Here is a 12218-nt window from a genome sequence, read left to right on the forward strand (position 1 = left end):
GTGGCAACAGTTCTTGGTCAAAAACACACCAAAATATCAGTCAGGAGACGGTAATCTTCGATTTCAGCAGGCTTTTCTGGATTTTTCTTTGTAATGAGGCCAACAGCTACACCGGCCACAGGAGCAGAGATTGGAACACCTGATGGATATATAAAACACCACAAATAAAAATGTAAACTCTACTATAGTGGAAAACAAATGCTTTAAATCTCTAGTCTTTTGTATAATCTAGCTGCATTTACTGAAAACATTTCCAATGCTTTCTTACATATATTTTGAATTAAAAAGATACTGGTGAAAGGACACATGATAAGAACTTACCTGCATCCATCAAAGCCATAGTTCCTGCACAAACAGATGCCATAGAAGATGAACCTGTAAGTTAAAAATGAATAGAGAGTGATAAATTGCTATGAGACCAGAACATTGGACTTCCAATTTCAACTACAAACACCACAACCCTAAAAGGGTAATGTACTATGTATATTGAAAACCTGAAATAAATACAGAAAATGCTTGAAACATTCTCTCTGGAGTGTTAGTCGAGACAGAAGGCATCAACATTTCAAGTGAATAATCTTACAACAGAACTGTCAGCACTTATATAACAATTTTTAAAAGTACATATCGATATTTAAAAAGTTAATTTGTCATAGTCCAACCGATCCCCAGAACTGATCTTATCTGAAACAGCTGACTGGTGATGGTTTAATTGGAGGGTCACCATACCTCAGGCAAGGGTCAAGACTGAGGAAGAGACTCCCTCATGGCAACCTTGTTGGTGTGGAAATTGAACCCACACTGTTATATCATTTTGCATCACAAACCAGCTGTCCAGTCAAATGAGCTAACTGACACTCTTATTTATATTTACAGACTGAGAAAAACAGGAAATAAGAAACAGCTTGGATACTTTCTAGGCAGAAAGGGGCTTTAATTACATAATTTCAAGAAAAATAATGTCAATAATTTAAAAAAATGTAGTCGACTTACTGTATACAGAAAAGCAAAATACTTCTGAGAAAAAGACAGACAAGCTTTTAGAGACACAAGAGATGGGTTTATGACTCTAATGGTGGAAAACTTGGTTTTGGAAAAGACTAAGGGAACTTCTATGCTGACGGTTGCCAAGCAACCTTTTCTGGACTTAAATTCTGTTTTCGCAGACCTAAATGGTCAGTAAGGACCATTAATCTTGTGAACATTCAATCACAAGATTAAAGTTGCTTGCTCTCCTTCTCTCAGCAAAAGTTCTTGGAAATCTGATAAAGTTCTCAAATGTCAATACAAGCCCTGAAAAGCTGAATTATGACCACTTGCCAAAAACACAGATCCAGCTTGACTTTAAACTCAAGTGAAGCTCTTCCAATGGTCTATGGATGTCAGGAATTCAACTTCATTGACAGCAAACTCCACAGATTGTGAGTAATCATCAAATGCTTCAGACTCAACAGTGGTGCTTTCCCTTTTGCTTTTTTAAAAACAAAATCTCTGCAGATTTGTGTTGTCTTTAGCATCACGTATGTTTGTTTTTGGATTCAAAGCAACACTCTAAATCTGGATTACAGCTTACTTGTATATCAGTTTTTCCACTTGTTTTTAGAAATGGGTTTCAGTTTATAATGAACTAAATTTGAGTTTCCTACTAAAACATGATGAAAGTTTATTTTCTTCTGATTTTGATATGTTGGTTTTGGACTGGGGTGTACAAAGGTAAAAGTCACACAACACCTGGTTATAGTCCAACGGATTTATTTGGAAGCACTAGCTTTCGGAGTGCCGCTCCTTCATCAAGTGGTTGTGGAGTATAAGATCGTAAGACACAGAATTTATAGCAAAAGTTTACAGTGATGTAACTGAAATTCTATGTTGAAAAAGACCTGGATTATTTGTTAAATCTCTCATCTGTTAGAATGACCATGTTGGTTTCAGTTCTTGCATATGTAAATCACAAAACCTTTAAAGTTACATTCTCAAGTGAACTTTAACAATTGGAGTCATGTCAGCCCAGATTAATGCATTGTAGGTGTGAGGTGCCCTGTGTGAGACTGTGTCACAAAGGTCAGACTGATTCTAAACTTTAAAAAAAAAACGGATTTACAGAATCTTACATAGATTCATGCAATTTTTGAGCAAGGTCAAATGTAATTCTGCAAGTACAAATTCACCCCACAAACTTGTATGTTTAAGTGTAGGATAATTAAATAAAAAGATTTAAAATAAACAGATGTGCTGTTGTTTGAATTTATAGTCAATCCATTTAATAACTTACCATTAGATTCTAATACTTCTGCAGTTACTCTTATTGTAAATGGAAATTCTTTAGGAACCACAGGTTTCAATGCTTTTTCTGCAAGAGCACCTAAATTGATATAATTTTAAGAGACAGAAATAAACATTTTGATAAATGGCATGAAGTTTAAGAATTAAACTTAATTTGTGTCCTCCTCACCATGGCCTAGTTCCCTCCTATTTTGACCAACTATTTTTCCGATTTCATTTGTTGCATATGGCGGGAACTGAAATAACAAATATGACGCCATTAGACAAAACAGGACAAAAAGTTTGACTTTTTTCTTTTTATTGTAAAACAGAGTTGTGTTCAAAACAAATATATCAAACATAAACATCAGGAAATCTTCCTTGCTCCTGAACTTATTTAGTGGAGGTGGCAAATGTCTCATTGCCAGTTAGAGAATGGATGATAATCCTCATTGTCTCTTTACAGGAAGTCCTGTCCATGTAAGTGTCAAATTGGCAAGGATCAAGAGCTCCAGTCAAGCTTGCCAAGTGTGGCAGAGGCTGGCTACTTTTTATGGTTGTACCATCAAAGAGGTGGTGGTGGCTGCTGCTAGCACTCCACTCAAGGATCAATAAATGGATGACAGGAAAGTTTGGTTGTGATCAAGGTGGTCAGCAGCAGGGTGGTTTTCAGCAAGTCACTGTCCCCAACTTCCTGATGTTGGAACCTATGCTAAGGCAACCAAGTGCTTTAAATGAGACCTCTGAAAGCTCACAAACAACAATAAGGCAGTTTACTTTTCCAGTTTTTTATGTGGCTGATCCTCCGCTCACACTGAGTAAGTATCAGTTGCATTTGGATGAGACTTTACAGCAGTCATTAATTACTCACTTAAGGACCTCAGTTGCCTTGGACTTTGACACCACAGACTCGCTTGGATCAGTACAGATGTCATTGGATAGAGACAAACATGGGAAGGTAGAGATTCTGACAGTGAATTTGGTGGTTGGAATTCATAAACAATAATCAGGTAAGTGACAGATAATGTTGGTGATTTTGATTCGGTATATAGATTGGGGATAATTCTTTGAATAATGCCATACGATCCCTGACATTAGTCCAAGAATGAAAATAGGATCTCAATTTAACATCCTATTTGAAAGATGCTTCTTCAACACTTGAGAGAGGTCTGAATTATGTGTTAGATTTTATCGGATGAGGCAGAAACATAATCCTCTGAGTACTATCAATAAATCAAGACTGAAAAGTGATAGGCAACTTTGGTCGACAGGAAGAAAAAGTTGTGAAACTACAAACAACTGTCAAATATTTGAAATTCTGACTTCACTAGTTCATTTTTCAATGAATGACTGCTGCTCATATAAAATGTCATTTTGAAACACAGATTTGTAAGCTGTGAAATATTTTTATTCAAAGAAACACTTATTTCAGAGATTGGGTACAGAATAGTGCCACAAAGTCATTCAGTTAGTTTCGATCAGGAAATGCAGAAATGAGAGATCATTGGCCTGAAACGTTAACTGTCTCTCTCTAGAGACGCTGTCTGACCCATTGAGAGTGTACAGCACTTTGTTTTGATTAAAGTAGACATTAGATTTTCAAAACCAATGTCTCCTTGTTACCCAGTAAGATCATTTGGAAGATGCATCTCTATGTAAAATCTTTTGCTAAGAGGTCTGATGAGAAAATGATGTGGACATAACTGAGTAAACTCCAAGTAGAAACATATTTACAGTACGAACTTGCCATCAATAGGAAATTAATAGGAAAAAATTATGCAAACAAAGAACAGAACATAAATCTATAATTATGGCTCACGTTACAAATATTTTATTTTGATTCAACAAAATTAAGTGTGTCAGTATGTCACATCTGAAAGCTCAAAATGTATGATTGAAACAAATAAAAACCATCACTGTAATCGTGATACAGAAAAATATTACTTACTTCATAGTGTAGCATAAAATTTTTTTCCTTCACTCCACTGTATAAATAAAATTTATAACATTAGTTTGGGGCAGAGCATAACATATAGCACGAAGTGAAATATCACCTGATCTGAAAAGGGCACAATTTTTCTAATAGGCTTCAGGACATAACTATCATAGGCAAATAATATTGAGAACCTGTATTGCGTGGGAACAAACTCCTGCCGTGATTTTCCACAAATTGGCCAATTACTGGTCAGACAGTGGACCTGTTGTCCAATTACGAATGATGGATAAACTCTTGAAGGTGGAGAAGCAATGGGAGGCCCTCCAGCACCAAAGGAGCAGAAAGTCAAGGTGGAGGCACTACTCCTTTAATTTCAACTTTAGAAAGATAGCCTCAGTAGCTGGGCTTCCAGTATAAAGCCAGGTAGGCAGGAAGAGGATCCACATTTGCTTGCCCTGGTCTTTCTGGTATCTTGCTGAAATCTCAAGTGACCTGGTAATCCATAAGAAAATTCCAGTTGGCCTTCAACTTTAATGAGGTCAACGTGCCGGTTGCAGGCAGATAAACCTTATTATATGTCTCTCTTAATAACCATACCCCAATTCTGGGAAAATGGCCTAAGGATTGGTATACAGTCGATAAACCAGCACACCGACCTGTCGTAGAAATGTTTATACCCATCTCCCTTTGTGCCTGCCCTCATTAACAAAGTAAATATCCGGCTGAGACAGCTGTGAGAAAGAGGAGCTTTATTTCAGCAATGAATGATACCAGTGGAATAAGCTGCAGTCAAACAAGGGCTAGTGGGAGGCATAAATAGGAATTCCAACCAATAGAGTGAAGGAAAGGTTCATTTCAGAAATAACAGAAACTAAAGATAAGAAAGAGAGGGGAGCAAAGGGTAGTGAACAAATATGGCAAAAATAATACAAAGGAAATACTTAAAATGTCATTACAACGTACTAATCAATTGATACGACATTTCAATATTGGTGGTCCGTGATCTAATCCTGGTCTGAAAGGCCTTTCCTAAATTTGATGCTTAAACTTAAAGCAACAGATTTTGAAAATCACTGGGGGAGTGTGGCAAAGGAAGATGTACAAAGGAAAAGGCAACATTGTTTTACCTTTCACTCAATCTATTTGCAAAGACTGTTTAAAAAAGTAAAAAAATTACAATCCTGCCCTGCTATCTCCATCAAAAATGTTTCAGTGAATGTTTTATTTCGTACCTGGCTAAAATGTTTGTAATCTCTGAAGCTAACATTATATCACTGTATATTTTATAAATATATAGATGCAATGCAATTGGTTTTCAGAAATTAGGAAAGCAAAACAAATAAAGATGCAATTGCAAGACTTACCTTATAAGAGTGGTGATAAGATCTGTTTTTATACTTGATTCTATTGAATCAAAGGCTACTGTACAAAGAACCTAGAAAGGAAAGGTAAGTCATCAAGATTATGTTTGCAGTTCCTCAAATAAGAACTTGGAAGAAAAAAAATTCAGTTTCTTCTTTTCTCCCATCTCATGTTCTTCATTCCTATCCTGAAGTTCTCATTGGGATACAGGGTTCAAGACGTGCTTTTGTTCTCTGCTAACTCACCAAAGGTAGCTTCATGTGAAAGCTTTGGCAGTTTAGTCCAGCGTTTTTATCTGAGAATGAGTCAAAGTCAATCCTGATACAATTATTTCCCCCCATGCATATCTGACTATGCATATGAACAGCAGGAATGGTTGAATAGCCATTAAAAGTATTATCTCAGGCTGACTATTCACCCAACATTTGGAGTTAATTTCAATAGGACTAATTCTCCAGTGGCCTCGTTGTTATCAGAACAAGTTGTGGAATTAACCGAGATGCCTGATAGTCTTTGTGGTTTAACCAATCTAGATGAGCTCACTGACCCATCATAGTTCAAAGATGTCATGAATAAAAAGTCAATTTTCTACTTAAAATTAGATTGCTTGCACTAATTAGCCATGATATTGATTTGGGTAAATTATTAAGGCAACAAACCATTGGCAAAATGTTAATAAGTCTATTTTGTAACATTGCAGTTTGAACAGTAAGTATGATCTAATTCTATATATGGTTTACGCTCAATAATTCATAACTTTGACATCAAAAAATGCAACTTGTACACAAATTCAAAAGGAACACATAATGTAGCAATGTAGAAATATAGTGTTCAAAAAAATTCAAATTTCGGGTCACATCATGTAAAGTATTCTGAGGAAGAGTAGACCACATTAAAGCAAATCTTGAATAGTTGGCATGCACATATTATTGAATCTGAAATTTTATCCTTGAGAAAATTTAAGTTAATTTAAATTTGTTACCTGTGTCTGTCCCCTTTGAAATAGTGCAGAACCATGAAGAGGTTTATACATGTCGACTTCACAATTAATGTTTCTAAGAGATCTCAAATCTCTACCATCACATCTGTAATGTAAGATGCTAAACTTTTAGAGATTTAAACAATATTTCAAGATCAAAACAAATTTATTTTCTAAGGCCATTATAAATCAGTTCTTTATATATTTGTCATTATACTCAATAACATACAATTATTAAAATATTTGAAGAACCGAGTAGAGAAAATTCCCAGCTCCACAAACTCAGCGTGTAAGAAAGTGCCCTGGGCAGTCAGAGGTTTGTCCCTGAAGTGAGGTGGTTGGAGGCTGGGGCTTGTTATTACTAGGAGGTGTGTCCAGTGCTCCTAAAACTAACTGCAAAAGAGACAGTCACTGCGAGGCACAGTGACTGTGCACCATGCGAGGAATGTAGGAAAGACTCATCTCAGTGCTCTAGCCCTTATCACTCACATCCCTCACCCACACACTATCTGTGCACCATCTGTGGCCAACCATGCTGTCTGTTAACCACAACCTAGTCCCATGGCTTCTCATATCCTCCATTCCAATCAATTCCCCACCATCTCCCTTTACCTTCACATCCCCCCCCCATGCCATCTCAACCTGTATCCACCACAGGCAGATCTCAAGGTTTGTATTAAAATGTAATAAGAAGGTTCGAGCATCTAATTAATAGTTCACTATGTTAAAACAAAAACACACATTAATAATACCAACTCATGATATTTAACTTGCTTCATCTATAGAAACAAGCAACTGTATTCATAGCCATGTGTTATTAAGTATCTGGAGCTGTCAATCAAACTATGAATGGGTGGGAGTGAGTGGGGGGGGGGGGGGCACAGAAAGAGATGTTCAACTCCCACCTGCTGCAGGAAATTTATATAACAATACCTCTGAACAGATTAATTATAAGATACTGACTTACCTTACTAAACAAGTCTGCAACCTTCACATCTTCTCCTTATTAGGTCTAAAGTACACAATTTAGGTTTTGAGCATCCCACTGGCAGAAATTTAGATCTGACTGAAGGCATTCAATTTGGGAAGCTATCTACCTCCAAATTACAACCTACCCCTAACAAAAAGCAATGGGTGTTGTTTTCAGAGATGGGACATTTGGATTCATGTACTAAGTGCTATTTTGGCTAAGCCAGGGACCCTCTTCACTCTTAGAAAAATTTAGGTCTTAGGTTCAGAGAATTACTTTGACGTCTGACATGATAAAAAACACACTTTTTCGATAAATTTAAAACTTTATGCCAATAACCCAAATGGTTAACCAACCTTTTCAATGAAAGCAATTTTAAGAAACTGGGTGTGGCATTTAAACTATGGAATGTGGGACAAAATTCGGTTCAGGTAAAACCATTATGTACGGTCTTGTGTTACAAATTCTTTCTTCCAAATACATTTTTGTTCCGAGCCCTACCTTTATCAGGATCAGACAGACTGAGTAATATCAAAAACAGGATCTCACATTGTGGTGAGAAGCCACAAGCTTTGAGTGTTAACTTACTCAAAACCAACTAAGTTAACAGATTTTAAATCTAACTTTCAGTAAATCTAACAGCATTTTCAATGAATGAGTCCAGAATCACAAAAATGTATTTAGCATTAATCAAACAAACCACAGGAGAAAAATGGGCTATGTACTATTTCACCAGATTAACACAATTTTCATTATAAGTGACATGTGTAATAAACTTCATAATGGGGTCAGTAGAACTCAATGGCACCACGTTAATATTGAAGTAGATTTATAAAATATCTTGCATTGCTAGTATCACACAAACTGTAAAATCATTTTCAAGTCATTGCAATACCTATAAACTGAAATATGTCATACCTTAACTAGTGCAGATACTTTGGTTCCTTTAAAGGGAACATTCTGCAAGTTTAAGTTTCAGGAAGCTCCAAATTTATGCTACAGTTGGCTTCGTGAGTGGAGATCATGCCTCACAAATTTGTTAAGAGTTCTTTGAGGGAGTGAGCAGGAAGGTTGATGAGGGCAGGGTAGTAGACTTAGTCAGTGTGGATTTCAATAAGGCCAGTAATTTCCACATGGTAGGCTGCCTAGAAGGTTAGATCACATGGAATCCAGGGCAAGCTGACAAATTAATTAGAAAATTGGCTTGATGGTAGGAAGCAGAATACTTGTCAAACTGGAGGCCTGTGACTGGTGGAATGCCTCAGGGATCAGTGCTGGGCCCATTACTCTTTGTTATCTTTATCAGGGATTTGGATGAGAATGTACAAGGCATGATTAATAAGTTTGCTGATGACACTAAAATAGGAGGTAGGTTATCAGAAATTGCACAGGATTTTGATTAGCTGGGAAAGTGAACTGAAAAATAGCAAATGAAGTTTAATATTGATAAGTGTGAGGTCTTGCACTTTGGAAAGTCAAATCAAGGTCAGAGTTTCATGGCAAATGGTAGGGCCTTAAGGAGTGTAGTGGAACACAGGAATTTTGGAATTCTGGTTCACAGTTCTCTAAAAATGGAGTCACAGATAGATAGGGCAGAGATAGTGGCTTTTGGCACACTGGCTTTCATCAGTCAGGGCAATGATTCTGGAAGGTGGGAAGTTATAGAACATAGAAAAGTGCAGCACAGAACAGGCCCTTTGGCCCACGATGTTGTGCCGAGATTTAATCCTAATGTAAAATATAGTAACTTAACCGACACACCCCTCAACTCACTGCTATCCATGTGCATGTCCAGCAGTTGCTTAAATGTCCCCAATGACTTTGCTTTCACCACCGCAGCTGGCAACACGTTCCATGCATTCACAACTCTCTACGTAAAAAACCTACCTCTGATGTCTCCTTTATACCTTCCTCCTAATATCTTCAAACTATGACTTCTCGTACCAGTCAATCCTGCCCTGGGGAAAACGTCTCTGGCTATTGACTCTATCTATTCCTCTCATTATTTTGTACATCTCGATCAGGTCTTCTCTCTTCCTCCTTCTCTCCAGAGAGAGAAGTCCGAGCTTATTCAACCTTTCTTCATAAAGCAAGCCCTCCAGTCCAGGCAGTATCCTGGTAAACCTTCTTTACACCCTTTCCAAAGCCTCTGTATCTTTCCTATAATAGGGCGACCAGAACCGGACACAATATTCCAAGTGTGGTCTCACCAGGGACTTGTAGAGCTGCAGCAAAACCTCGCAGCTCTTAAACTCGATCATCCAGTTAATGAAAGCCAAAGCACCATATGCTTTTTTAACAACCCTATCTACTTTGGTGGCAACTTTGAGGGATCTATGTACTTGCACACCCAGATCCCTCTGTTCCTCCACACTGCCAAGAATCCCGTCTTTAATCCTATATTTAGCATTTGAGTTCGACCTTCCAAAATGCATCACTTCGCATTTATCCAGGTTGAACTCCATCTGCCATTTCTCAGCCCAGCTCTGCATCCTGTCTATGTCCATATCTTGCAGTTGCATAGAATGTTAATGAAGCTGCACTTGGAGTATTGTGTTCAGTTTTGTTCACCTTACTAAAAGGAGGATGTTATTAAACTAGAAAGACTGCAGAAGAAACTTACAATGATTCAATGGTCTGAGTTATAGGGAGAGGTTGGACAAGCTTGGACGTTTTTCTTCAGAGCGTACGTGGCTGAGGGGGGGACCTTATAGAAGTGCATACGATCATGACAGGCATGGACAGGTCTTTTTCCCCAAGGTTGGGAATTTGAGGACTAAAGAGCATCAGTTTAAGGTTAATGGGGAAAGAATAAAAGGGAACTGGACAGGCATCTTCTTTACATACAGGGTGGCATGCTTATGGAATGAACTGCCAGTGGAAGGTGGTTGAGGTGCATACATTAATAACATTTTAAAGGCATTTGGATAAATACATGGATAGGAAAGGATGAGAAAGAAATGGGCCAAGTTCAGGGAAATGAGGTTAGCATGGACCAGTTTGGGTCTGTGCTATAGGACTCTATAACTCTACAGTCTGGGCAAGTGAACCATCCTTTTGTTAAAATAACCTTTGAGAAAAAAAAACTAATGCAGGAATACAACATTTTAACTTCCGTAAGAAACTGTCCTTTTGAACATTTTAAAGTTCAGTAAAAAGCCAACAATCGAAACCAAAATGAAGAAATTTCTTACCTTATATATTCATTCATAATAATATTTCTAAAAACATCTTTAGAAACTACATTAAATGCTTCCATTATTTCAAATGGCTCTGCCTCAGAAAATTTATCTAGAAGTGAAAATTAAACAAAGTATTATTTTTTCAAATAAAAGGGTCACATTATACATCAATTTAAGATGGACACTATTTAAGAAAGGCTAAAGAGGAAAATCAGAATTACAGACCAATTAGCTTAACATCTGTGGTGGGGAAACTGCTAGAGTCTATAGTCCAAGATGGGGTAACTGAACACCATGAAAAATTTCAGGTTATCAGGGAGAGCAAGCATGGAATCATGACTAGTAGGGTCATGCCTGAAAAACCTCATTGAATCTTTTGGAGGTGACTAAGATAGTGGACAGGAAAATATCTATGGATGTTGTCTATATGCACTTCCAAAAGGCATTTGATACAAGTTCCACACATGAGACTGTGAACTAAGGTAGAGTCAAAGAGTGCGATGCTGAACCCAAAGGGGCTGAAATAAATGGGAGGGACGTGGGGGGGGGGGGGTGAGGAAGGAGGTAAGTGGGAATGCGATAGGTAGATGAAGGTGGTGTGGGTTGATGGTGATAGATCAGAGCAGAGGGTGGAGCGGATAGGTGGGAAGGAAGATGGACAGGTAGGACAGTTCAAGAGGGTGGTGCTGAGTTGGAGGGTTGTATCTGGGATAAGGTGGAAGTGGGGAAATGGAGAAACTGGTGAAATCAACATTGATCCCATGTGGTTTGAGGGTCCCAAGGCAGAATATGAGGGCATTCTTCCTCCAGGTTAACTAAAAGGTAGAAGCCCACAGAATTGAGGGCAAGTTACAGACATGGCTGGGAAATTGGTTGAGTGGCAGGTGATATAAAGGAGGGATCAGGGGTAGGTAGTGAGGATTGGAGTGGTGCTGGGAAAGCACAGCAGGTCAGGCAGCATCAGAGGAGCAGGAAAACTGGTGTTTCAGGCAAAAGCCCTTCAGCAGGAATGAGGTAATTCCCGATGAAGGGCTTTTGCACCAAACATTGATTTTCCTGCTCCTCGAATGCTGCCTGACCTGCTATGCTTTTCCAGCACCACTCTAATCTAGACTCTAATTTCCAGCAACTGCAGTATTCACTTTCGCCATAAGGGGTAGGTACTCAATTTGGCAGGATGTGACCAGTGATGCCCCACAAGATCAGTGTTAAGACCTCAATTTCACATTATTTATTAAAGATTTGGATAAATGTGTCCGGTGTCCAAATTTGCTGATGACACAAAGTTAGGCAGCATTGTCAACAGTGTAGCAGATAGCATAAAATTACAAAGGCTTATTGATAGACGAAGGAATGGGCAGAACTATGGCAGCTGGAGTTCAATGTTAGCCAGAGTGAGGTAATCCATTTTGAACTGTAAAAGGATTGATCAGGGTACTTTCTAGATGGCATGAAGTTAAATACAGTGAATATCCAAAGAATCTTGGGGGTTCATGTGCATAGATCTTTAAAATGTCACAAACAGGT

The 12218-nt window shown here is 38.1% G+C and overlaps 1 protein-coding gene across 2 annotated transcripts in view; it reads right to left on the reverse strand.

Moving 5' to 3' along the window:
* Positions 1-12218, reverse strand: part of pnpt1 (polyribonucleotide nucleotidyltransferase 1) — a 75760-nt gene that overhangs the window by 31116 nt on the left and 32426 nt on the right. For both annotated transcript variants that reach the window (XM_043696024.2, XM_087991398.1), the window contains 8 exons: positions 10704-10800; positions 6543-6645; positions 5563-5633; positions 4211-4247; positions 2453-2519; positions 2273-2362; positions 322-375; positions 30-139 (listed from right to left, as the gene is read on the reverse strand). In XM_043696024.2, the coding sequence (XP_043551959.2) occupies positions 30-139; positions 322-375; positions 2273-2362; positions 2453-2519; positions 4211-4247; positions 5563-5633; positions 6543-6645; positions 10704-10800 (629 nt within the window). The remainder of the gene's footprint in view (positions 1-29; positions 140-321; positions 376-2272; positions 2363-2452; positions 2520-4210; positions 4248-5562; positions 5634-6542; positions 6646-10703; positions 10801-12218) is intronic.

Source organism: Chiloscyllium plagiosum, unplaced genomic scaffold (genome assembly GCF_037043375.1).
Source record: "Chiloscyllium plagiosum isolate Xiang-an unplaced genomic scaffold, Cpla_swu_hap1 HiC_scaffold_10, whole genome shotgun sequence".
In the NCBI taxonomy this organism is placed as follows: domain Eukaryota; kingdom Metazoa; phylum Chordata; class Chondrichthyes; order Orectolobiformes; family Hemiscylliidae; genus Chiloscyllium; species Chiloscyllium plagiosum.